The sequence below is a fragment of the Phodopus roborovskii genome, unplaced genomic scaffold (genome assembly GCF_943737965.1).
Source record: "Phodopus roborovskii unplaced genomic scaffold, PHOROB, whole genome shotgun sequence".
NCBI classification, from domain to species: domain Eukaryota; kingdom Metazoa; phylum Chordata; class Mammalia; order Rodentia; family Cricetidae; genus Phodopus; species Phodopus roborovskii.
In genome coordinates, this window is record NW_026125572.1 from 80370 (window position 1) to 108110 (window position 27741).

At 41.6% G+C, this 27741-nt stretch overlaps 1 protein-coding gene across 1 annotated transcript in view; it reads left to right on the forward strand.

Moving 5' to 3' along the window:
• Nucleotides 1-645: 645 nt before the first annotated feature.
• The window catches only part of Dync2h1 (dynein cytoplasmic 2 heavy chain 1), a 185863-nt gene continuing 158767 nt past the window's right edge, over nucleotides 646-27741 (forward strand). Inside the window, exons 1-19 of the mRNA XM_051177788.1 lie at nucleotides 646-861; nucleotides 1151-1321; nucleotides 1670-1805; nucleotides 3565-3683; nucleotides 5041-5185; nucleotides 8259-8491; nucleotides 9331-9465; nucleotides 9568-9681; nucleotides 9784-9895; nucleotides 11415-11539; nucleotides 12929-13104; nucleotides 15540-15735; nucleotides 20115-20210; nucleotides 20734-20886; nucleotides 21326-21424; nucleotides 22478-22617; nucleotides 22730-22958; nucleotides 23796-23923; nucleotides 27432-27547. Coding sequence (XP_051033745.1) covers nucleotides 667-861; nucleotides 1151-1321; nucleotides 1670-1805; nucleotides 3565-3683; nucleotides 5041-5185; nucleotides 8259-8491; nucleotides 9331-9465; nucleotides 9568-9681; nucleotides 9784-9895; nucleotides 11415-11539; nucleotides 12929-13104; nucleotides 15540-15735; nucleotides 20115-20210; nucleotides 20734-20886; nucleotides 21326-21424; nucleotides 22478-22617; nucleotides 22730-22958; nucleotides 23796-23923; nucleotides 27432-27547 — 2818 coding nt within the window. The 5' untranslated portion in view covers nucleotides 646-666. The remainder of the gene's footprint in view (nucleotides 862-1150; nucleotides 1322-1669; nucleotides 1806-3564; nucleotides 3684-5040; nucleotides 5186-8258; nucleotides 8492-9330; nucleotides 9466-9567; nucleotides 9682-9783; nucleotides 9896-11414; nucleotides 11540-12928; nucleotides 13105-15539; nucleotides 15736-20114; nucleotides 20211-20733; nucleotides 20887-21325; nucleotides 21425-22477; nucleotides 22618-22729; nucleotides 22959-23795; nucleotides 23924-27431; nucleotides 27548-27741) is intronic.

Below are 27741 nucleotides of genomic sequence, written 5' to 3' on the forward strand. Positions count from 1 at the left end.
TGATTGATTTATTTTAGATGTATTTACTTTATGTGTGTTTTGCCCGCTTGCACGTATGTGCAGTGGGTGAGATTCCTTCACTAACACCCCCCATCCCCACCTCCTCGAACCGAGGTTAGAAAACCTTTGTTTTCACCGTGTGCATGTTGGGAACTAAGCAGCAAGCGCTCTTAATCGCTGATTCATCTTCAGCCCCACTGATTTGTGTTTTTGAGGCAGGGTGTCCTGTCCGTGTGAAGCCAAGGCTGGGGTTTCAGCACCCTACGAGCTCTGGATACAGTCATGGACCATCGTGCCGGGACAAAAAGGTGAATTTTAAATAGTGATCACTTTCTCCAGCCCTATTTGCAATTTAGCTGTGACCTGCTACGTCCGCGTTGCACAGATGTCGACCCTGACAGTCCAGAGCGGTTTGCCGGTGCATGGGAACACTAGAGCGCATCATCGGAAGCAAAGCTTGTGGGATAAAGGAGAAGAGCTCCCAGCTCATCCAATCGATGAGCGCCGGGATCGGCAGGCGGGCTGGCGCGCGCGCGCTCGCCCGACGTCCCACTTCCGCTGCGCGCGCCGCCGGCGTGCAGCGGTCTCCATAGCGACGGCCCGCGGCGGCGGCGGCGGAGAGTGGCGAGGCTGCGGAGCCGCTCCGGGTGGCTCTGCGCCGCGGCCATGGCGGGGGGCCCCGCGGACGCCCGCAAACTCTTTCTGTTCACCACCACCCAGAATTACTTCGGGCTGAGGCCCGAGCTGCGGGACCAGCCCGCGCTGAGCAACTGCCCCGAGGTGAACAACTTCTTGGACGACGGCAACCAGATGCTGCTCCGGGTGCAGCGGTCCGACGCTGGGCTGGCCTTTTCCAACACGGTAGGCTGAGCGGGAAGGAGAGACAAGCTTTGTTTTGAGACAGTCTGGCCCTTCCAGGCTGGCCTTCAACTCTGAGCCTTAAGCGATTTGACATCTTATCTTCCCTTCCTTTGAACTGCAGCTTGGCCCATGGGAGTGTGAACACTGCTAACTGATTGCTTTGAATGTGTGGCCTTTAACTAATTTTTCCAGCAGGCATGATTCCGGTGATAGAACACGGTAGTGCAACATTTCTTCCAAACGGTAAGTTTTATGAAGACGGCATGAGAGCATTTGTTTATCACTTCAGATTGATTTTGATGACACAAAGGATAAGGTGCTGGTGTTTTTCAAGCTCCGACCCGAAGTGATTACAGATGAGAATCTACATAACAATATTCTCGTTTCATCTATGCTGGACTCACCTATCAATTCCCTTTACCAAGCAGTACGGCAGGTGTTTGCACCCATGTTGCTAAAGGTGAGTGACATGCTCGTGGATTTATTTTTATGTGAGTATTTTGGTCACCATGAAAACAGACACACATGTTATTTGATTTGCTGTTTATTGTCTTTTAGTTTATTTAGTGACATTTTTATGGTGTTGTGTCTGACTTCTCATGTTTCTTTCAGCCTTGTTGAGGGAAACTGAATACAGTTATGAAATGAAGCTCACATCATTTCTTACATAGTTATGCTAAACGATGTGTAGAAAGTTCTAACTGTTGGACATTGAGGCTGTAGCCTTAGTTTTTAAACAGGGTGTTTTTGAATCAGGGGTGACTGTTGATGCTTTGATTAGTGTTTGCTCCTGTCTGCTTTTACACAGGACCAGGAATGGAGCAGAAACTTTGATCCCAAACTTCAGAATCTTTTGAGTGAACTAGAAGCTGGCTTGGGTGTAGTTCTACGAAGATCAGATGCTAACTTACCCAAGCTGAAACTTAAGGAAGATGATACAAGAGGTACGTAACAATATGCTGAGTTTTGCTTCCATAACTCACATACCAGAGTCTTATTACTATTACTATTAATATTACTATTATTATTATTATTATTATTATTATTATAACATTGTACTTAGAGAAAGAGTTTGAGAGCAAATACTTGTGTGCATGAATGTGCACACTTGTAGAGGTCAAAGGACAGCTTGTGGGAATCAGATCTCTCCTTCTAGCTTTTGCAATCCTGGGATCAAACTCAGGTTGTCAAGATTATTGGCAAACCCCTTTAACCTTGTGCAGTCTTTCTGGTCCACAAAATAACCATCAGTGCTGGCTAGTTTTATGCCAGTTTGACACAGACTATAGTCGTTGGAGAGGAAGGATCACAATTGAGAAAATGCCGCTACAAAATCAGGCTGTAGGTGAGCTTGTAGGGCATTTTAACTAGTAACTGTTGGGGGAGGGCCCAGCCCACTGCAGGGGATGCTACCCTGGGTTCTGTAAGAAAGCAGGTTGAACAAACCGTGGGGAGCAAGCCCATAAGCAGCCCCCCTCCATGCCCTCCTTGTCATCTCCTGCCTCTAGGTTCCTATCATGTTTCAGTTCCTGTCCTGACTTTCTTGGTGATGATCAGGGAACCCTTTGGTTCCCAAGTTGCTTTGGTCATGATGTTGTAGTGCAGCAAGATTCACCCTAACTAGGACACCATCTGTAACAAACTCCATGGGCCAGCCAGTGGTGGTGCACTCTTTTAACCCCAGCACTTGGGAGGCAGAGGCAGTCAGATTTCTGTGAGTTCGAGACCAGCCTGGTCTACAGAGCTAGTTTCAGGACAGCCAGGACTACACAGAGAAACCCTGTTTTGAAAAACCAAAAAAACCAAACCAACCAACCAAACAAAAAAGTGACCATTTCATTAATATGATTAGCCAATAATTATATTTCTTCCAAGATTTCTTTCTTTGTTTTTGGAGAAGTGAATAGATTGTACAGGTTTAGAGAAGAAAATGTTTTTAGCACTGGATAGTTTATAGAAATCGGAAATGGAATGGTTTTGTACAGTGGTTATAATCGACATCACGTGCCTCAACTGTGTTTTACCTGACAATTCTTTCTCTGTAAAGAACATCAGAGCTGTCCTGTGCTTTCATTTTTGATATCAATTCAAAGCTTAGAAATGGGGAAACCGTGGCACCAAGCACAGAGCAGAAAGGGCATTGTTTACAACATGAGACAGGAAACTAGAGGGTAAATCCTAGCTTTGAGTTTGCCAAGAGCCAGTGTGTCTGATGGCTCGGATATTTTACTGCCTTAATACAGAGTATGGGAAGAATGAGAAATGACTGGCTGTATACCACGTGAAGGGAACAGACCAGATAATGTATTCTATCTGATCCTAGTTACAGTTTTACTGTGGGCATAGACAAAATCCTACTTATGAACAAAATGAAATGTATAACATACAAATAATATTTATTTTGCTTTAATAATCAAATGGATACTTTTTAAAACTTACCTTAGCATATGATTAAACACACAGTAGTTATCTACTTTATTGGGATATTTAAAAGTGAATTAAAAACAAAACTATTTTGCTTATATTTTCAAATTAAGTTGAGGACTCTTATTAAGAATTTACTTTTGATAGGGGTTGAGAGGTAATTTTCTGTCCATCTTTTGGACCAAACCTAAACCAGCGGCTGAGCCAAACAGTGTGATGCCTTATTTCTTCGCGTTAGTAGCTAACTTTTTTCTCTTCACTTTTTTTTTTTTTTTGTAGGTATTCTCACACCAAGCGATGAGTTCCAGTTTTGGATAGAACAAGCTCATCGTGGAAATAAACAAATTAGTAAAGAAAGAGCCATTTATTTTAAGGAATTGTTTGAGACGATTGCAAGGGTGTGTGAGTTGCACATAGTTTGTGTATTAGGCTTTCTTATAAATGCACTTTAGGATTCAATTTTCAGTGTGTTTTTCTCTCTTAAAAATCTACTTGACAGTTGCAAGCAAGGTACATAGTTTATAAATCCTAGAATTTACTTCATATATATATATATATATATATATATATATTAGAAATGAAAACATCACATTCTAATCTCTAGGAAATAATTTTCCTCAAAAACAGATAGTTTTTTGAAAGTACTGGGGGGAGCTGGAGGCTGCCTCTGTGGTTGAGGGGCTTGTTGTGCAAGCATGCGGCCCTGAGCTCAGTTCTGCTTGTGTGTCTTGAACCTCAGTGCTAGGATTGGACACAGGAGGACTAGCCCGCCAGCCTCGTCTACGTGGAGAGCTCAGGTTCTTTGGGATCCAGTCTCAAAGAAAAGAGGTGGGGAGGGGTAGAGTAACATACACAGTGATGACGGGTGGTCTCCACATGTGCATCCATGAACCTTACGTGTGCACATACAGTATGTGCATTTAACATACACTCACATAACCAGTAAACTAACAGGTTTATTTATGGTCTTCAGATGCAATGATAGAAACTAATTTTTAAGGTAATTTAAAATATAAAGTCCTACTTTATGCCTATTTGATTCCCTTGCTGTATATTCTTAGGGATTTAGCGACTATTTTAAGTGTGACTACACTAACAGCAATTTTCTGTTTGTTTCCACTATTATTTCATAAGCAATATTGTTTTTTATTTTTTTAAATGTTATTTCAGAGTTTATTTAGTGGCATATGTATGCATGATGTGTGTATGTGTAGGCAAGTGTGCCTTGGCACACATGTAGAGGTCAGATGCATACAACTCTGTGGAGTCCGGTCCTTCCTTCTGCCTTTACATGGGTCCCTGGGATCGAACTCAGGTCACTAGACTTGTGTGGCAGGTTCCTTTACCACTGAGTCGTTTTCATGGCGTATTTGAAGTAAATTAAAGCTTATTTTGATGATAGTGATGAAATATAGAATAATGAATTTGTGCTGCCCTTATTGTTAGCCACCACAGTGCACAGCACAACACACAAGAATAGAGACCGTGTGAATTGCAATGGGCAGTGTTGTGTGGTTCTGCTGCCTGCCACCTCCTCTGGTAAGGTCTAAGGGTGTAAATACACGAGTCTTTTTACTATCATTTTTTCAGCCTTTTTGTACAATTTATGTTTATAGAGAATGTTTGCATGAGCAAGTCAGGAAAAGCGAGAGGAAATAGTATTTCCAAAAACTGAGCAAGTCTGGGAACATTTTGAGTGTGTTACTGAATGCACAGATGTAGCTGTATTTCAGCATGAATGTGGTTTGGTTTCAGGAATTTTATAACTTGGACAGTCTGTCCTTACTAGAAGTTGTTGACTTGGTGGAGACGACTCGGGATGTTGTAGATGATGTGTGGAGACAAACAGAACATGATCATTACCCTGAGTCACGGATGCTGCATCTCCTAGACATTATAGGTATAGAAATAAGCTTTTGTCAATTTATAAACTCATCTTTCCCTCCCTCCCTCCCTTCTATTCTTCCTTCCCCTGAAGTTTTTAGTTAAAATGCTCATTAATGTAATACTTGCTATTTAAATTAAGTCTTAATAAATCATATAGATTTATCTACATACATTTTGTTTTTAGTATATAGTTTAGTTCATGCATATAAAATAATTATTAATAGAAGTAAATTTATATTTTTAGTGTTTATGCATATGTTACTTACTTTAAAACTTAAGATTTATTTATGTGTGTAATATCCACAGAGACCAGACAAGTGTTTCAGATGCCTTGGACCTGGAGTTATAGGCATCTGTGAGTCACCCGAAGTGCTGCCAGGACCTGAAGTTAGGTCCTCTGACAGCGTAGTGGATTTGTCAGGGTTTCTATTGCTGTGAAGGGACACCATTGCCACAGCAACTCTTTTTTGTTCTTTTTAAACATTGTTTCAAAATTAATTCACTTTTCACATTCCAATCCCAGTTCTCCCTCCCTCCTCTACTCCCACCCCCCTTCCCACCTGCTCCTCAGAGAAGGCAAGCCCCCCCCCCCCCCCGGAAGTCTACTAAGTCTGTCCCGTCATCTCCTTGAGGCAGGACCAAGGTACCTCTCCACCCCACACTCCTGTGTCTAGGCTGTGAAGGTTCTCTCCATACAGAATGGGCTCCACTGTCAGTCTGTGCATCAGTGTTAGAGCTTGTATCCACTGCCAGTGACCTCATGTATTGTCCCAGCCACACCATTGTCACCTATATTAAGGGAGTCCAGTTCCGTCTTATGCAGGTTCCCCATTTGTCAGACAGTGTCAGTGATCTCTTACTAGCTCAGGTCAGCTGATTGTGTGGGTTTCCCATCATGGTCGTCTTGACTCCTTTCTCCATGTTATCATTCCTCCCTCACTTTGATTGTACTCCAGGAGCTTGGCCCAATGGTTAGTGTGGATTTCTCCATCTGCTTCCATCTGTTTCTGGAAGAGCGTTCAAGCTTCTCTGGGGTTGTGGATTATAGGCTGTGCATCTTTTGCTTTATGTCTGGTATGAGTGAGCAATACTATATTTGTCTTTCTGGTTCTGGGTTACCTCACTCAGGATGTTTTTTTTCTAGTTCTGTCCATTTGCCTGCAAATTTTAGGATGTCATTGTTTCTTTCCGCTGAGTAGTACTGCATTGTGTAAATATGCCACATTTTCTTTATTCATTCTTCAATTGAGGGGCATCTATGTTGTTTCCTGGATCTGGCTATTAATTAGTTGAGCACATGTCCTTGTGTGAAAGTGCCTCCTTTGGACATATGCCCAACAGTGGGTCTTGAAGTAGGTTGATCCCTAATTTTCTGAGAAATCACCATACTAATTTCCACAGTGATTATACAAGTTTGCACTCCCACCAGCAGTGGAGGAGTGTTTCCCTTTTTCCACATCCTCTCCAGCATAAACTGTCATTGGTGTTTTTGATCTTTGCCATTCTGATTGGTGTAAGATGGAATCTCAGAGTTGTTTTAATTTGTATTTCCTGATGACTAAGGCTGCTGAGCATTTCCTTAAGCGTGTTTCTGCCATCTGAAATTGTTCTGTTGAGAATTCACTTTTAGATCTGTACTTCATTTTTTAAAATTGGATTATTTGGTGGTTTGATTTCTAGCTTCTTGAGTTCTTTGTATAGTTTGGAGATCAGCCCTGTGTCAGATATGGGTTGGTGAAGATCTTTTCCCATTCTGTAGGGAGTCATTTTGTCTTGTTGACTGTGTTCTTTGCTTATAATTTCAAAATTCCATTGTTTTTTTTTTTTCTTTTTCTGCTGAGTAATACTCCATTGTGTAAAACTACCACATTTTCTGTATCCATTCTTCAGCTACTGCCTGAAGTAGCCAGGTTCTGGCTACTACAAATAATGCTGCTATGAACATAGTAGAACAAATGTCTTAGTTGTATGAATGTGCATCTTTTGGGTATATGCCTAAGAGTAGAATTACTGTATATATATATATTACTGGATATATATATACATATATATGTATATATATATGTATGTATGTATGTGTGTGTGTGTATGTGTGTATGTATATATATATATATATATATATATATATATATATATACACATATATATATATCCCAGTTCCCTCTCCCTCCCTCCCTGCCATGCCCCCCAATCCCCTCCCATCTTATTCCCCCCCCCACTTCACAGGGAGGGTGAGGCCTTCCAGGAGGGGTCATTAAAATCTGTCAATTCATTTGGAGTGGGGACTAGGCCCCCCCTCCTGTTTCTAGGCTAAGGGAGTGTCCCTCCATGGGGAATGTGCTCCCAAAGTCCTTTCATGCACCGGGGACACATCCAGGTTCCACTGTCAGAGGTCCCTTAGACTGAGGGCCTTCTAACTGAGACCCATGTTCAGGTGGGATTGAGTTGGTCCAATACCGGTTTCCCAGCTATCAGTCTGGGGTCCATGAGCTCCCCCTTGCTCAGGTCAGCTGTCTCTGTGGGTTTTTGTAGCCTGGTCTTGCCCTCCCTCTCTGCATCTGGGTTCCAGGAGTTTGGCCATACTTACTCCCACGAAGCCACACTCCACAATAGTGCCACTTTCTATGAACTTTTGGGGACAATTACATTCAAACAACCATAAGCAATAAGTACTCTAAACTGCTAAAACACTTTTCCAGTGTGCCTCAGAAAAAATACTTTTTTCATTATTTCCTGTGGAGCACGAGATAAGCTCATGAAGGTGTGTGTTGCAGTGCTTTTCTTATGAGTCAAGTCAGAGAGCAATTTGGAATTGCTTGTGCTTGCTTCTTCCATGCAGTAGGTGCTATAGCCCTCAAAGATTTATGTATTTGGTACAATGTGTTGAATGATCAAGAACGCAAGCTAATGTCTGTATACACATATGTATGTTTAAGGACAGTTACTTTATAAATAATGTTAGTCTAAGGATGGGCAGGCAGTATTTTGTAGATTCCTAACTGCTAATGCATGCTAATGTTTTCCTAAGACTATTTTATAATTTCATATAGAATATTTCCATACACTCTTGCTTTATGTTTTATTAGGTGGCTCATTTGGAAGGTTCGTTCAGAAGAAGCTAGGAAGCCTGAAACTGTGGGAAGACCCTTACTATCTTGTGAAGGAGACCCTGAAAGCTGGCATTTCCGTTTGTGAGCAGTGGGTGACAGTCTGCAGTCACCTCACGGGTCAGGTGTGGCAGCGCTATGTTCCTCACCCATGGAAAAGTGAGAAGTATTTTCCAGAAACTCTTGACAGGCTGGGCAAACGCCTGGAGGAGGTACCAGTGTGACTACCTGCTTCATTATCTTTAAGTGGGAGTGGGTTCACTTGTCTGTGAATGTATTTACAATTGGTGAGCATGTGTCAGACAAATGATTACGGCTTGTGTGGCTATAAGAATGAATGTCATAAGAATGAGTTTTGGCATGCCTTTGTAAGGAGTTTTTCCTCCCACTGCTGGTCTTGTCCCGCCGCCGCGCCAGCCCCAAATAACACATTGAGACTCTGTATTTGATATAATGCTGTTGGCCAGGTACTAGTTTCTTATCGGCTAGCTCTGTCTTAATTATTAACCCATTTCTGTTAATCTAAGTTATTTCCATGTGGTCTCATCTTACATACCTTTGTGCAGGTTGATGTACGTAGTGGTTACTAAGTCCTAGCTTTCTCTTTCCCTATGTATATGAGTGAGTAGTCAGTGTGTTAGCTGTGAAATTCTGTTTTATTGTTTGTTATAAAAACTATGATGCTGTTTTTCCTGTGTGGGAGCTCTCAAGCTTTCTCTTGGCTACTGACATTGCTTCAGACTTTGGCCCTCTTTGTAGGATGTACTCCGTGAAAATATTTGAAACAGTTTCTCATTTACTTCAGCTTTCATAAAAATTACATACTCAGCATCAAAGGAAAGGCAAAATGAAATTGCAGAGATAATTCTGTCCCCCTGCTTAGGAGAAACACAATTTGAAAAATACAAAATGTACATAAGAGTGAAATATTTTCAGTTTTGTTCATTTGTAGAATCTACTGGAAAGAAGCTTTGTAGACCTTTTAGATTTTAGACATTTACACAGTTATTTTCATTTAATACATTTAATTTTTCAATATCTTATGCTTTAGGTCTTGGCTATTCGGACAATTCACGAGAAGCTCTTGTATTTTTTACCTGCCAGCGAGGAGAGAATCATGTGCCTGTCTCGAGTATTTGAGCCGTTTACTGGCGTGAACCCTGTCCAGTACAACCCGTATACTGAGGTTGAGTCTACATGTGTTTATAGCTTTAATTTCATTTTGTGTTCTTGAGTTCTAAAGGTTGCTGTTTAAAAATTGACAGTCTAAACTTATTAATTTCTTTAGCCATTATGGAAAGCTGCAGTGTCTCAGTATGAAAAAATCATTGCACCTGCTGAGCAGAAAATAGCAGGGAAGTTAAAGAATTACATTTCAGAAATTCAAGATAGTCCACAGCAGGTAAAACACTGCAAGGTTTTACATCACAATTTTTCCTTCAGCTATTTTAATGTGAGTGTGATTGAATCGTGGTAAACGTGTACTTTCTTTGTCGTATGGTAGCTTCTTCAAGCATTTCTAAAATACAAGGAACTGGTGAAGCGTCCAACTATCAGCAAAGAGCTGATGTTAGAAAGAGAGACATTACTGGCAAGACTTGGAGACTCAGCCAAAGGTAAAGTGCCTGGGAAATGTTTATATAGGTGGACTTGTCTTTGTGCTTATTGTTTAGGGTTAAAAGGTACATTTAGACATTTCTGTGACAAAAATTTATTTATTTATGATGTAAATGATAGATTTGTTTTTATTTTTTATATTCTTTAAATTACCTCCATTTATTATGTCCTTGTCTTACTTGCATGTATGTTTGTGCACTGTGCATTTCCTTGGTTACCATGGAGGCGAGAAGAGGGTGTCAGATCCTCTAGAGTGGGGTGTTGGAAATCAAAAACCTTTATTGGTTTTTAAATTAGCAGATTGTTCTTTCTGTACCTTACGTAGTGCTTTGTCTTTGTTTCTTTTCTTTTGCTGTGATAAAATCTGAGGCAAATCAAGGAATGGAGGGTTTATTTTAAGCTGTCGTTCATCACAGAGAGGAAGTCAGGGAGGCAGGCACTCGCTCCTGTAGTTAGAAGAGAACAGTGACACACTCAGTGCTCATGCTCAGCTGGCTTTGTCCACCTCCTGTTTCTTCCCACATCAGTTAACATGCACTGATCTCCTTAGAGCCTGCATCCCAGGTGATTCTGTGTTGTGTCAAGTAGAAGGCACTAATCATCATAAGGGTCATGTGGTTCAGTGAGGACTAACATCCTCATCATATACACGCTAAGGTCGTGTGGTACAGTGAGGACTAACATCCTCATCATATACACGCTAAGGTCATGTGGTGCAGTGAGAATCAACATCCTCATCATATACACGCTAAGGTTCGTGTGGTGCAGTGAAGATCAACATCCTCATCATATACACGCTAAGGTCATGTGGTTCAGTGAGGACCATCATCCTCATCATATACACGCTAAGGTTCGTGTGGTACAGTGAGAATCAACATCCTCATCATATACACGCTAAGGTCGTGTGGTTCAGTGAGGATCATCATCCTCATCATATACACGCTAAGGTCATGTGGTGCAGTGAGGACCATCATCCTCATCATATACACGCTAAGGTCGTGTGGTGCAGTGAGAATCAACATCCTCATCATATACACGCTAAGGTCATGTGGTGCAGTGAGGACCAACATCCTCATCATATACACGCTAAGGTCGTGTGGTTCAGTGAGGAACATCATCCTCATCATATACACGCTAAGGTCATGTGGTGCAGTGAGGACCATCATCCTCATCATATACACGCTAAGGTCGTGTGGTTCAGTGAGGACCAACATCCTCATCATATACACGCTAAGGTCGTGTGGTTCAGTGAGGACCAACATCCTCATCATATACACACTAAGGTCGTGTGGTGCAGTGAGGACCATCATCCTCATCATATACACGCTAAGGTTCGTGTGGTGCAGTTAGGACCAAAATCCTCATCATATACACGCTAAGGTCATGTGGTGCAGTGAGGAACATCATCCTCATCATATACACGCTAAGGTTCGTGTGGTACAGTTAGGACCAGTATTCATAACATTTTCATAAGGATTGAAATATAGTACTTCTATTTATGTCCTTTGAATGATACAGATTTCCGATTGGACTTTGAGAATCGGTGCCGAGGGATTCCTGGTGATGCATCTGGGCCACTTTCTGGCAAAAATCTTTCAGAAGTTGTCAATAATATTGTTTGGGTTCGTCAGTTGGAATTGAAGGTAATTGTTTTAATATAGTTGAAGAACAGTGAACATTCCAAATGTACTAAACTAAGGCATGTGATAAGGACTGTGAAACTGTTATGAACATCCTGTGTTCTCCCTGTATGTATCGCTGTGACCTAATACCGGGCGGCATTTGAAGGGAGGAGGGATTTACGTAGGCTCACAGTGAGCCTTGTGATGGAGAGGTCTGGTTGCTGTGGCTCCATGTGTGGTGGTTGGAGCTTATAGCATGATATCTTGGCAGGTCAGGAGCCTTGCTAAGCTGTGACCTTTCTCTCTGTCCCATGTCTATACATGTCAGGGAGGCTCCATGTCCAAGGGACACTTCAGTTGTCAGCTTGGGACCATGTGTTCAAATGCCTAACCCAGTAGTGGGCTGTTTACTTTTGTACCATGACAGCATCTAATTGTCACTGAAATGTATAGAAGTCTGGGAACAAATGTGGGAAGGATTCTTATGTGGTTCATGTTTTACATAGAGGTGATTGTCAAGTTGTGTCACTCAGGGTCTTTAAAAGCATTTCTGAGGACACTGGTGTACACTAGCTTTGAGTTTATAAGTTAAAGGACAGGTGAAAGGTCATCTTACATAATTGTCTATGATGATGTTATTAAAACTGACCAAGAGCCTTTTGGATCTACTATTAAATTGTATAGTTTTTGTATTTGGCTTGTTTAATAAACATTAATTGATTGATAATTAATAATTAATTTAATTTGACCTGTGTTCGAAGGCAAAAGGTAAAGAATTTTTTTGTTTTGTTTTATGGTTTTTTGAGACGGTTTCTCTGTGTAGCCCTGGCTGTCCTAGAAATCACTCTGTAGACCAGGTTGGTCTCAAACTCACAGAGACTTGCTTGCCTCTGCCTCCCAAGTGCTGGGATTAAAGGCATGCACCACCACTGTCTGACTAAGGTCAAGGAATATTAATAAAACCTACTTCTTACTCAAATTTGTATCTTTTAACTACAGTCTGAAATATTTAGCATTATTTCCTCCATCAGTGATTTTGAATGCACCAGAATAGGCAGTTATAGAGGAAGTCACTTTCTGTCTTATTTTTTGAGCTGTTAACAAAGTACTTAGCTGATGGTTGGTATTACTGTGGACATGTTTAGGAGTAATGCAGATGCTTCTTGGAACTTCTGAAAATTAGTGGAGCACAGCTTTTGTGTGTGGCCTGCTTTCCTTCGGTTGATTATTCTGAGGTTGTATAATTCAGAAGTCACTAAGAGGGTAATTTGCTTATTTCTTCTGGAAAAGTGTTTCCTGCGTTACAAAGGATAGGAATATAATTTTGAGTCTCACATCAGAGAATGGGCCTGCTTATTTTATGGTAAAATTTTCTTAGTAGTGATGCTTCTTTGTCGTTTGGGTTTTAAGGTAGATGATACTATCAAGATTGCAGAAGCGCTGTTGTCTGACCTGTCAGGATTTCGGTCTTTCCATCGGAGCGCTGAAGATCTCTTAGAGCAATTTAAGCTGTACGAACAAGAACAGTTTGATGACTGGTCCAGGGAGGTTCAGTCAGGGCTGTCTGATTCCAGATCAGGTTTGTGGTAAGTGCCCTTCCCCTGAACTGTCATCCCAAACCTATGTATTAGTAACCCATGTGGCAAGGTGGAAGCCACCCTTCTGTCTGCACTGATTTCTTTATAACTTACTGCATTTAAAACAGTTTTGCTCTTAAAGATTTTTTATTACTTTTGTGTGTGTTTGTGGGAATGTTACATGTATACACCAGTACCCTAAGAGGCGAGAAGGGGTACAGACCATGCGAGTTAGAGGAGAATGGGGCCTCTGACTAGGGTGTTGGGAACTGAACTTTGGTCCTCTGGGAGAGCAGAACCATCTCACTGGCCCTGAATACACTTTAAGTCATTGAGACTCAACTGTAGTTGACTGCTTGCCTCTCTATTCACATGTCTATTCCTTGGGACTTCAGATTAATTTTTGATAATTAGGTATTTTTTTCCCTCATGATACTTTGTTATTAGGTATTCATATATCTTTTCTACTTTTTTTTACATTGCAATTATATACATAAACACTTTTAATTGCAAATTATATTATTTTTAAACCCTTTAAGAAGTATTTTCTCATGACATACCAAAATAGTAAGCCTTTGGTAAGTATCTATTGGATTTTATTCACTATTTTATTAGTTAACCATTGCTGTAGTAGCAACTCACGGGATACAACTGGAAATATTTATTTCTACCTGCAGTTAATTTTCCTCAGTATAGTATTATCTATATTTTCAGGTACTTACCATGTCTCTTATTATGCTGCCAGGAGCATGCATTTTACACCTGAGCTATACTTTTAGCCTTCCTGTTTTTCTCCCAATGGATAGGGTTTCCTTATGTTGCCCAGGGTTGGTCTTAAATTCATGGCCCTGCCTCAGCCTTTTTTATAACTTAAGAGTATTTGTGTACCACCATCATGTCTTTCTTTCTTTTTTCTTAAACTGTTCATAACATGAAGTTTCCTGGCCTTTACCTCCTTCCTAGTACAAAGGATGGTGAGTGTACAGGCGATGTTCAACTAAATAAATAATGAATTTTCCCTGACTATAATTCTGGCTCAGGAGGAAGAATAGAGTAACCAGTATTTATGGGTTACAACACCTATAAATTTTGTTCCATTTAACTCTTTCCCTCCTACTTAGGAAATAGGAGAGGTGTTTCAGGCTCATCCTCCAGGATCGATGGCTGTAGTCAGCCAGGCTTGCAAACTAGTCCACTTTGTCACGGCAGTTCCTATTGTGACCTCTGTAAGGCAGCAGGTCAGATCTGTGCTCTGTGCAGATGGCCTGCTCAGCCTTTTCCAACCTGGGCTTTCCATCTCAACAAGGTCCTGCTTCTCCCTTCGTTTTGGTGTGAAACCTTTTCTAATCTGTACAATAATCAGGATCTTTTGAAATCTCAGTGTATGCAAACTTCTGAAGAAGGCAGAGAGTCCCTACTGTCATTCTGACGCATTTCTGAGAGCACACAGGAGTGCTGGGTTTTCTTTTAAGCCACCTAAGTGTCTTTTGTGACAATTTGTTGGAGTTCAGGTAAGTAAGCAGGATGCATTTGTCCTCTGCTTCCTGATCACTTGTAAGACCTGTAAGTTTCCTTGAGTTTGAAAGTGATTTGAAAGAGCATACACAATGTAAACCATAGCAAATCACACTAACTTCTGTTTAATGATTTGAGAACCTCCAAGTAATTTTATCATTAAAATCTTAACACTAGAAAGGACAAATTGAAAGAGTAGAGGACTCAAACATTTGAGTGTCTCTGCTCTTAGCTATTTGATTTTTGTTACTGATCCTTGCAGAACCTTTCCTTTTATGTTAGCCTCGATTTGTAGCTAGTGATGTAAAGGTGGATTGTGCTGACTTATAAAGTTGCTCATTTGAAATACTCATGTAGTAGCATACTTTGGATGCTGTGGTTGTTTTCAAAGTCTGGGTTGTGACAACGTGGTAAGAACTTTATTTTTTAACACTGTCACAGCTTTATTTAAAAGACAACTGCATAGTAGTATCAACTTCCGTCTCTAGGGAGAAGTTCTTAAAGCAGTTAGCATACTGCCTCCACACCTTCACACAGAGAGCACTGTACCAGGGCCACAGCTCTCTACAGAATGGGAAACCAGGCCTTGTACGTGTAAAGATGCTACTCCACAAAGCTAAATGACTCTTCAGAGTTGTCTGTAGGCCCCTCATGTGTTTTCAAACCAAGTAACTCTTAATTTTGATTGCAGATGAGATGATTGATAACAAAATCATTATATTATTTTCTTTTGAAGAATAAGCAGGAAAAACAGAATTGTAAAGTCTGGATTAGAAAAGCCTTTTTTGTCTTTGTTTTTAAACTGTTAGATTTGCGGAAAAGTTATTGAAGTTTTTTTTTTTTTAATCAGTTTCATCACACAAAAAGAATAAGAACAATGAAGCTTCAAAGATTCTTTTTTCCTCTCTCTCTCCCCTCTCCCTTTGTAGTATTGAGGCTAACAGCCGAATTATGGAGTTAGACCCTAATGATGGGGCATTAAAAGTACATTATTCTGATCGTTTGGTGATTCTTCTGCGTGAAGTCCGTCAGCTTTCTGCCCTGGGCTTTGTCATTCCTGCCAAGATACAGCAGGTTGCAAACGTTGCCCAGAAGTTCTGCAAGCAAGCCATTATTCTTAAGCAAGTATGTGTGATACTTTTGATGGTGTTCTTGTTCTTGGTTCATTATGCTAAATTAGACTGTTAAGGACTTTGTTTTCTGCTTTTAATTTTTTATGCTCCTGTAATAGATTATTAACTTGTTAATCTATCCAAGAATTTTAAAACTTAAGACAGTATTGCCATTAACTTGCATTTAAAACCTTTTGGAAAAATGACATTCCTTCTTTCCCTCCTGTCCTTTCCTACCCACTCTCTTCTTTCTTCCCTTTTCCTTATTACATGGAAAAGTCTTAAAGGAACTTCTAATGAGAGTTCTCTACCTATCTTTCAGATACTTAGAGAGGATTCCCAGGTTAATTGGTCTTGGTCGAGTTACCTGTACCATGCGGTTGTTTCTCTGTTTAAAACAGACACTCGTTACCAGGTTGCCAACCCCTTGAATCAGGTCCAGGTCAACTTGTGGCTTTTGCCTTCTCTGCCTAGCCTTTGAAGTGTTCCGTACTGTAGCAAACAGTTGAGAGAAGAGAAAGTGTTTTGGTTCACAGATTTGCAAGTTCCAGCCTGTGGTCAGTGGCTGTCTTGCTTTTGGGCCTACATCAAGGAAGTCAGCACATAGTAGGAACATGGGTGGTGTAAAACCACTTATCATGGCTAGGAACAAAAAGGAGAGGAGGGGTGGGAGAGGCCCCACAATCCCTTTCAAGAGCGTGCATTGCCATCGCCGTGAAGACCTACTAAGCCCCACCTCTGTTTAATTAATTACTTGAGACAAGGTCTCACAATATAGTCCTGGCTGGCCTGAGACTAGCTATGTAGCCCAGGCTGGCTTCAGATTAGCCTGTGTGTGCCTCTCAAGTGTTACAGGTATGTGGCACCAACTTCCAAGCCCACTTAGACACACACACACACACTCACGCACACACACACACACACACACACACACAGACACACGCACACATACCACACACACAGACACACACACCACACACACATAACAAACACACATACCACACACACGCGCACACACGCACACACGCACACACCTCACAGACACACACACTTTTTATTTATTCTTTGACAGTTTCATAGTGTATCTACCTTGATCACACTGACTCCCATTGCCGTCTCCCTCTCCACCTGGGTCTTCCAACACAACCCCGTTTCACCTTCATTCCCTCTTAACTCACTGAGTTCTAGTACTGCTGCCTACATGTGCATGGGTGTGGGGCCGTCCACTTCACATGAATGACTCACCAGAGACCACAGCCCACAAAGATGACTCTCATTTCCACAGCAGCCCCCACCTGCTGGCAGCTTCCAGGCTAGGGTAAGGTCTTGTGAGGTCAGTGTTGGAATGTTGTGTTGACCTTGTATAGAAGCCACAGCTGCTATGAGCCCACACGTGCAAGGCCATGCCATGTGCAGCTGTGAGCCCATACGTGCAAGGCCATGCCATGTGCAGCTGTGAGCCCATACGTGCAAGGCCATGCCATGTGCAGCTGTGAGCCCATACGTGCAAGGCCATGCCATGTGCAGCTGTGAATCCATACATGCAAGGCCATGCCATGTGCAGCTGTGAATCCATACGTGCAAGGCCATGCCATGTGCAGCTGTGAGCCCATACGTGCAAGGCCATGCCATGTGCAGCTATGAATCCATACATGCAAGGCCATGCCATGTCCATCTAAGAGCCCACACGTGCAAGGCCATGCCATGTGCTGAAGACAGCATTTCACAGTACTTCCCACCTCCTATATTACCCCCACCTCGCCATCGACCATGATCCTTTAGCCTTTGGCAAAGGCTTGATGGATGTATCTCTGGGGGTTGAGCACTCACTCAGGAGTCATGTTTCTCAGCTGTTTGACTAATTATGACTTTTCACATTAACTGCCACCCACTGAAAAAAGACGCTTCTTTGACCAAAGTTAGAGTGGCACTATTTTGTGGTACTCAGAAATATTTAGGGAGCAATTGGCAACATGAGCATTTAGTGTAGCATCAACTGTAGATTTCTTCTTACCACCTGAGCCTTCCTGGCCATTGGTTGGGTTTATAGGACCAGGCGTGAATTCCTTTGCATGGAGCAGGCCTTAAATCCAGTCAGAAAGCAGATTGTTCCCCTGTCACAGTCATGACCCTCTCACACCCTTGTGTACATTGGCAGGTCAGTATTGTTGTAGGAAGGGCGCAGTGGTCAGTAAGACCCTCTCCAAGTTATATGTCTATTGCTGTGATGAGGCACCATCACCAAGACAACTTGACTTTACATATTGGCAACTCTTTCCAAAAGAAAGGATTTACCTGGGGGTTGGCTATAGTTTCAGAGTGTTAGTCTATGGTCATCACGGCAGGAAGCAGACAAGCATGGCACGCACTGGGTTAGTAGCTGAGAGCCTTGCACGCTGGTCCACAGGCAGTAGGCACAGAAGGAAACCTGGTGGGGCCTTTTGAAACTGCAAAGGTTACCCCCCCCCCCCCCAGTGACATACATCTCCAACAAAGCCACACCTACTCTAACAAGGCCACGCCTCCCAGCCCTTCCAAGTAGTTCATTGGCTGGGGTCTAAGCATGCAAACATATGAGCCTTTGGGGCATTCTCATTCAAACCACCACAGGCGATAATGTCATTTCTCCCCACCCAGCCTGTATATCCCCAGCAGGACTGAGAATGCTAGCCATTAGCGAGGAAGATGCTTGGCTGTGTCTCATTGACTTCTCTGTGTACTGCATTCAAAATGTGTGGTGTCAATAGCAGTAGGGCCCTATGCTCTAGTTAAGGGTGACAACAAATAGTGCTGATAATAGCCTATCTTGTCTTGGAAGCCTTTGGGGCCTCCCTGATCAATAACCTGTAGGTAGGTGTGCCATACTTGGTACTGAAGTTTTCAGGTAATCATTTTTCTGAAGTTTTCATATAATCATTTTGTCTGCATTGTCAAGCCACACAGAGTACCATTGTCCCGATTCCTTATTTAAAAACAAACAAACAAACAAACACGTTTTTAATAGCTTACAAAGGAGGATGATTCTGTAAGGGTTTCTATAACATCCTTAGTTTTGTTTATTCCATGCCTCACTTCTTTCTCTCCCATTCCTCTACCCCATATCCCTCGTTAAGCCTTTAGCCCCCAATACTCTCCCCTCTGCTAGTACTCCCCCCAATAAGCCTCCTCCCTCTACCTCTTTCTGCTTTCCTGGCTTCTTTGCATACTCCCAAGTTAAACACACAGACCTAAACATTTGAAGCTAGGATCAGCATATGAGAGAGAGCATGGGGTGCAAACTTTAATTGCTATAGCTGTGTATATGAACTATGTTTTCATTAGCCATTCATCAGTTGATGGACATCTAGACTTACCCCATTTCTAGCTATTGTGGATAACATAGCAACGAACACGGACATGTCTCTGTACTGAGGTGTGGAGTCCTTTGGGTATGTCCAGATGTGCTACATCTGGGTCGTGTGGTAGTTCTATTTCACTTTGATAGTTTGATACTTTTGATACTGTAACATGCCTCCTTGAAGAGCAGACATGAAAGGTATTCGGGAGAGAATTGTGTGCTGAGGTTGGTAAGCTGTGTGTGAGGATGAGCCTTCTGTGTAGGCATGTGTAAGTTGTACATTTTGCATGATGAGTGATGCAGATGGTATTGAATGGCAGCGTTCAAGGGCTTCTCACCCACTGTGGGTATAGGCATGTCTGCCCTGAGAATCAAGGAGGGGCAAGCGCTTCAGTTCACCCTTCATTTCCCCAGTGTAAAGGGGAGCACAGGTCTAATGGCTTGTCCATCATCACAACAGTAGCTTGAGAAGCTAGGAGTTGAAGCGGGTGGGGGGGGGACTAGTTAGTTTGCAGACTGTTCCCCTGGTCTTGCCAAGAGATCGGTGCATGAATCAGATTAGAGGACAGAGGTAGGAAAATGTGGTTGGACTAAGGTATATTGTGAAAGTAGAGGTCTTTGCTGATGTGGGATATGAGAGAAAACATGACAAGTCAAGTTTTGATCAGAACAGTTGTGTTGTATTCTACCAAGGGTTTGATCGTATAGATAGTATGATGTATTCTACAGAGGGCTTGCATGCCTTTGAGAAGTGCAGGAGGTAGAAATTTGGTCCTTCAGCACTGAGGCTTTCTTTAGTACTGGATTCCCTTCTTTCCAATGTAGTGATCTTGATTCCAGAGACTAAAATTTATTGTTCATTTAACCAGTGTTAGGACATGTCTTGATAAATTATAGAAACTCATCATATATATTTTGATTGGGCATGTTGATTCATAAATAAATTTTGATCTGGAGATGAAAAACTTTTTATAGTTGAGAAAAATTATTACTATTAAATGTGCTAAAAGCAAACTTTATTATTTCTTGCTGTTAATTGGACTTGTATTTTGTAGGTGGCACATTTTTACAATTCCATCGATCAACAGATGATTCAGAGTCAGAGGCCAATGATGCTGCAGTCTGCCTTAGCCTTTGAACAGATCATTAAGGTAAGTGAGAGCACTGTGCTTTGTGATGCAATTTGATAGGTTCTTTCTCAGTTTTCAGTTCTCCAGCATCTACGGTGCAAGCTTGACTTCATCCTGTCTCTGGAGATTCCTTCGTTCTTAGTGACATTTAAGGAATTAGAACCCTTTACATACCTTGGTATTGGTTTTGATGACTACATTAATATATATCATATACAGCTTTTTATGCTATTATACTCTTTTCCACTAAGTTTGAGATCCTGTCTTACAGAGTTCTTGAGTGTTTTGTTTTGTTTTTAAACCATCTCCAGATTTTGTAACTCAAGACTTGTTCACTTTCTTGTTCATTTAAATGTACATACATAGGAAATTGGAAAAACTCACAAAACGTTTTAAACTACATGGTACTCCATGACAGCAAACAATTTGCAATTTATATGTTCAATCTTCATAGAGACCAATGTTAAGAATAATTGGGCTTGTACATAAAATTAACCCATAAAAAAAGAAATGTGTCTGAACAGTGTTGTGTATGTTACTGTAGAATTCAAAGGCAGGAAGTGGGAGCAAGTCACAGATTACCTGGGACAACCCTAAGGAGTTAGAAGGCTACATCCAGAAACTCCAAAACGCTGCCGAGAGGCTTGCCACTGAAAACAGAAAGCTGAGAAAGTGGCACACGACGTTTTGTGAAAAGGTATATTTTATTTATAGAGTTTATTATACGATGAATAGAATGGAATAAATACAATTAGAATATAGCTACAGTTTTTCCTTTTGAAGTAATTTGAGATCTAAAGCTGCACAAATAGTTTGTTTCCCTTTACCTGACTTCTGCTGGTGACTACTAACCTAGCCGAGTACAGATGTCAGTACCAGGAAACCAGCTTTTGGGGCTTGCACCTTTCCCAACAAATTCTATGTCCTGCCTAAGCGCAGATCCCTGCTTTCTACTTTGCATCCTCATGAGAGGAGTCCTCATGAGCTTGCTGCTTCATGCAGCGTTGTCCGGAACAGTGCTGATGTGGGATTTTGCCCTTCTTAGTGTACCTCAGGCATTGACAGGTGACACAGGGTGGCTCATTGTCACTTGGACAGATGGCTGGGTCACTGGAAAGTTGCTCTCTTCCTAACAGGTGGTCGTTCTTATGAATATTGACCTGCTTCGGCAGCAGCAGCGTTGGAAGGATGGGCTGCAGGAACTGAGAACTGGCTTAGCAAGTGTGGCAGCCCAGGTGCGTGGTTGTGCTTCATGTCTGGGTGTATGGCTCAGTGACAAGTGCATACACAATGATAAACAAATACAGACTGCTCTACTGACTCACATACAAATGCCGTACATCCCGTTGAGTCTGTGCTAACCATGTAAAGGGAGACTTCTCTGTGTCTCACATAATGCCAAGTCCCTGTCTAGTTTGCTGTTCCGACTTGGAACTTACAAATTTACTGTTTGCTATTCTCTTTCAAGAGACTGCAGAATGCGTTAGGTTGAAACCGAAGTCTGTGTGAAGTAACTGTCAGGATGTTTTTCTTCTTAGAACACATCATCTAGTTAGGATCTGAACTGCAGCTGAGCTGTTTTAATGTATTTTCTGGTTCTCAGAATTGAAGAAAAAGCCCAACGTGCTAGAGTAGATGTCTTCATACTTTATGGGAGCAAACAGCAATATCAAACCAAAGCAACTGTTTGGAGAAATCTAATTGAAGTGTCTTATTTATTTATTTATTTATTTATTTATTTATTTATTTATTTATTTTTATGTTTTGTTTTTTGAGACAGGATTTCTCTGTGTAGCTTTGGAGCCTGTCCTGGAGCTCACTCTGTAGACCAGGCTGGCCTTGACCTCACAGAGATCCGCCTGCTTCTGCCTCCCAAGTGCTGAGATTAAAGGTGTACGCCACCTCTGCCCAGCAAGTTTCTTATTTTTAAAATATTCAGTGAATTATCAGGGACTATGAAATGAAGAGTGATATACTTTTTTTTTTCTTTTTTTGAGAACTTTGAAACAATACGGGAGAATTCACAAAGTAGACCACTGTAAAACCAGCTTCAAGTAAGAATGTAATGTTGGCTTAAATTTTTAATTTTAGTGAGCCTCTTGTATAATATTTATATGGTGAGACTTTCAACTTGAATATTTCACAAGCCATCTTGCTAAAACTGACAGTTAAAGTTGCGTATTTTAAAATAGTTAAAGTGAGTTTTAATCTGTTCAATGTGCTTTATGTAGCTTAAAAATCATAATGTAGTACCACTTTTGAAATTGAAAAGGCGAATGACATTTCAGGGGTTCCAAGCCAGCGACATGCACGCCTGGAGGCAGCACTGGAACCACCAGCTCTACAAGGCCCTGGAGCACCAGTATCAGATGGGCCTGGAGGCGCTGAACGAGAACCTGCCAGAGATCAGTGTCGACTTAACCTTCAAGTGAGAGGCTTTGAGATCCCCTGTCATCCTCAAGCTCAGTCTTTGTCATTACTTATATTTGAAGCCATATAATTTTAAAAGACTTAGAATGTCTTTCACACTGTCTTTCCAGACAGGGAAGGTTACAATTTAGGCCCCCTTTTGAAGAAATCCGGGCTAAATATTACAGAGAAATGAAGAGGTTCATCGGCATTCCCAATCAGTTTAAGGGAGTGGGCGACGGTGGAGATGAGTCAATATTCTCTGTTATGATTGATAGAAATGCAAGTGGATTTCTGACTATTTACAGTAAAGCAGAAGATCTGTTTAGGAGGCTGTCAGCTGTCCTTCATCAGCACAAGGTACAGAGCATGCACACACCTACCCTCTCACAGTGCTATTGACTTAGTCAATATGCAAATGTATTTTCTCTACGGTGAAGGGAGCTGAAGATATGCAAACCAGGGAGGCGATTTTATAGTCTCTCAGCCTAGGTTTATGCTGCACAGCGAAAGAAGTTATAGCCAATTTTGTCATTATTTTATGAAGTTTGAGAAAGGAATTCTGCATTCTTTTAAATCAGCTTGGAGCGTAATGTGACGTTTGCATCAGCTTTAATTCTGAGGATAATATATTTTGAGAGAGAGTGCTCAAATGCTAATTTAATTCCAGAGATTTAATGGTGTACATTTTGAGAAATCCTTCACTGGGCAGTTTTGTTTTTGTGGGAATGTAGCATTTGCCTGTAGAAGCCTAGGTGGTATAAATCTAGGCTGTATCGTTTATACACCACAATGTATGCCTCTGTTCCTGTTTAAAATGTCACCATGATGTGACGATTTACTGTGCCTATTTCTGAGTAAGTGTATGATACTAACCGACTCCAGAATACAAACGCTCTTCTCAGTGACCATTGGTCCTGAACAAGAGTCTTAGATCAGAGTTCCATGGGCTCCTCAGCTGCTCTTGCAATGTAAAATCTACATTTGAGATTTCTAGATTGGTCGGAAGCTGGATACTGTAGGTCTGTAAGTTGTACTTCGTAGGAGTGATTCTGCCCTTGAATGCATACATATTAATCTGAGAAGAGACCTAAAATGGTTTGTTTTCCTCACTTTGTTTTTAGTCAGTGGGTCCTTCTCTTTCAGTATCTGCTGGTGGGTTCCCCTTCATTAATGTGGCTTTCCTTCTTTGAATAGGAATGGGTTGTAATTGGACAAGTAGATATGGAAGCTCTGATTGAAAAGCATCTTTTTACTGTGCATGATTGGGAGAAAAACTTTAAAGCACTGAAAATAAAAGGGAAAGAAGTGGACCGGCTTCCCAGGTACGAGAAGTTGACGTGCTTGTGCGACAGTAGTTGTGACGTGGCTGGTGAGAGTGTCTCCACGTCGTCGGCGTAGTCACGCTTGTAGATCCAACTACTGTGTGGGTGTGGGTAGGACAGTGCGGGGGAGGGCAGTGAGAGAAGACTGCATTCTGGGCTCTGTGCTGAGACCTGGGTGGGCAGAACGGATTGGAGCAGAGGCTACGTTCAGCTTTAGGACGAGGAGCTAAGATTTAATACAGTCAAGCTGCATTTGGAAGCTGCTGCCGAGAGTCTTCCGGGGACTGTAAAGTTAATGGAATTTATCTCCACCCTTCAACTGTGCTGCTTCCCTTCAGGGTGGTTTGGGGGATTGGAGCACAGAGGCACATCTAGGCACTGCTGCAAATGTGGACACGGGTGATGGGAGATGTCATTCTGTAGATATGTTTCTCTGATTGGTTAATGAATAAAGCACTGTTGGCCAATAGGAAAGCAAGATAGGCGGGACTAGGAGACAAGGAGGAGAGAGGAAGGAGTAGGGAGGAGATTCATCATGGAGGACAGAGAGAGTAGAGCGTCAGCCCCTCTCTCTTGTAAGATGAGACCACATGGAAATACTTAGGTTAACAGAAATGGGTTAATATTTAAGACAGAGCTAGCCGATAAGAAACTAGTACCTGGCCAACAGCTTTATATCTAATACAGCGTCTCTGTGTGTTACTTGGGGCTGGTGTGGCTGTGGGACCAGGCCCGTGGAAAAACATATTCCTAACTCACAGGTCTGTCTCTGAGGGGAATTTCATGATCCAGCTTTGTGAGAATGTATGCCTCTGCTGCCGAAAATGTTTGTGACAATGAATTCCATGAGAATGAACATGTCACTTAGGAAAGATAACATCCATCACCCTTGTTAACTTAGTCTTTCTTTTAGTAAGTGTTTGATGAGTACTGATATCACAGAGAACTTTACATAACTATGGGCAAGAAGAAGAGGTACCTGTGACCAAGGCACTTACTCTGGTAGTGCACCAAGTGTGTCTGATGGGAGCGTCGTGGTTGCTGAGGGGCTTAGGGACTGGCTTCTGTAGTTAGCTGGCTCAGCAGTTGCATGACCTGGCACAAATTCGAAGTATGGACCTCAATTTCTTCTACTTTCAACATACTAGCAAGACAAGAAATACTTCTTAGGATTGTGTGGAGTAATTTCCATTTATATTACTGGTACAGATTAACTGTCCTTTTAATACTGAATGGATTATATTCTGTATTAGAAATTGAACTAAGTATAGGGACAAAGTCAGGGATAGTTTTGTTAGGATATTAGTGAGCCTGAGATTTTGAGATGTAGAAATAGTTACCTACTGTGTTTGTCTTCCTGCCTGCCTACCTGTTTTTTTTTTATGGTACAGAGGACTGAACCCAGCCCCTTGTACATGCTAGGCAATTGCTCTACCCTGAGCTACACTCCAGCCATCTTTATTTTTATGTGAAGACAGGCTGTCATTAAACCACACAGCCTGTGTTGGAATTAGCTGTCTTCCTGCCTTCCGCTCATGAGCTCCTGGGACTGAGCATGTGCTCCTAGTCCCCCCAGCTGACACACTCAGCTTGTTCCCGAGTTTTCAGATAATTCTCTGACAATGTGTTGGCATCTGGCTTAAACATTTTCTTTGGCCTGAGTGTGGTGGTATAGTTCTGTAACTGGGGGGGGGGGGAGGGTGGCAAAGGACAATAACGAATTCAAGGCTGTTTTTGGCTGTCGAGGGAATTTAAAGCTAGCCTGGCTATGTGAAACTAAAAAGAAAGAATTCCCAAAGTTTTTTTAAAAAAATATTTCTTTTTGTTTTTTTGAGATTATAAGATAATTATATCATCCCCTCTCCTAACCTTCCCAGATACCCCATGTTTCTGTCTGTGAAACTCATGACCTCTTTCTCTTTAATTATTGTTGTGTGTGTATTCCTAAGTGTTAGGTACAGCCTGCTCAGTCCGTATACTTGTGTGTGTTTCAGTTCCGGTCACGTGGTATTAGATAACAGTTGGTTTGCTTCCCTGGGGGAAGGCATTTCTTCTCCTCTCACTGTTCCTCAGTTGCCTGTGCTTCTTTGTGTAGGGTTGAAGCCTGAATGCTTCCCCATCCGCTTTGGCATGCCTGTTGATATTGTCCTTGCTCAGCCCCTATTTAGGCAGCCATGTTAGTGAGACTTTATGGCTGTAGCTTCTGACATTGCAGAAGACACAGCCTCAGAACAAACTCCTTACCCTTTGGCTCTTACAGTATCTCCACCCTCTCTTCCGCAATGATCCCCGAGCTTCAGGTGTGGGAGTTGTGTTGTGATGCAGCCATTGGGACTGGGTTCCACAACTCTGCATTTTGATTGGTTTGTGTGTGGTTTTCTGTAGTTGTCTCCTGTTGCAAAGAGAAGGTTCCTTAATGAGATGTGAGGACTACACATATCTGTAGGTATAGGGACAAATGTTCAGATTATAGTTAGGGATTGATTGTGCTGGTTTAGTAAAGTGGAAGTTGCATGGTCTCTTCCAAAATCTGTGTTAGGATCAATTCTAAAGGACATGGTGACACATGCCTCTAATCTCAGCACTGGAGGTAGAGATGGGGAAGATCAAGACTAGCATCACATGAGGATACCTTGTCTCAAAGCAAGTAAACAAAAAGACTTACATTCTAAAGGTAGAATTCTTGAGACAAAATAAGTGCTCTTCATAACATTTTATTTATTTATTTATTTGTTTGTTTGTTTGTTTTTGAGATAGCATAGGCCAGGCTGGCCTTGAACTCTCTTGTTCGTATGGGTGATCACAAACTTGTGATCTTCCTCCCTCCACTTCCCGAGTGCCTGTGTAGAGATGTGGTTGTGCCTGGCTTAGTTAGAATGGTTTATACTTTCACCAGCATTCCTGAAGGTTTTCTTTGCCTACAAACCGAAGACTAATTTAAAATTAATGTTTTTTTCCCATTTTTGTCAATGTTGGAATTAGCTGTAATTAGGTGTAAAATGGCATTGTTGGCTTTATTGTTTAGTGTCTTAATAATCTCTATTCATTCTTCATTCTGTCTACATTTGTTTTTTATCCTTATTTATATGATGGCTACAAAGTAATTTAAATATATGCTGAAACAATTGGAACGCTTAAAAACATTTAAATATATTCTCTTGCTGGTGCTTTAATTACTCACAATTTTTAAAAATGGACATATTTCATGATTAAAAATTAGTACTTTAAGCCAGGTATGGTGCATATTATCACAGCACTCAGGAGGCTGAGGCAGGAGAATTGTGAGTTTGAGGGCAGACTGGAAGGCCTTGTCAGACAGTCAGTCAAGCAGGTAAACAAAGAGAATCGTTGCTACGTGGATTTATTCACTAACCTAGGTAGGTATAGAAGGAAGTTTGTGGATTAAACCCATGCGTATGCTTTTAAAGATATGGTCACACCTTGGTAAATTTGTTGAAATGTGTTCTAACTCACACTAAGCTGAGAATCCCGTGTCCATTGCCCTCAGTTCTGTCAAGGTGGACTGTCTCAACATCAACTGCAGCCCCGTGAAGACTGTGATCGATGACCTCATCCAGAAGTTATTCGAGATGCTCGTCCTTTCTCTGAAGAAGTCCATCCAGAGTAAAGCCCTTTGTATCACTTTTGTCTTTGGAGCCGCGGTTTCCATAGTTACAAAATGTGGATCTCAATTATAGGTTAAATTGGAGTTAGGGTATCTTCTTAAATAAAATTTACTCACAATGATAATTTTAAGAAAGCAGGAAAATTCTCATTTAGCTTTTAAACATATAAAAAACAGACAGTTTTGTTGTTGG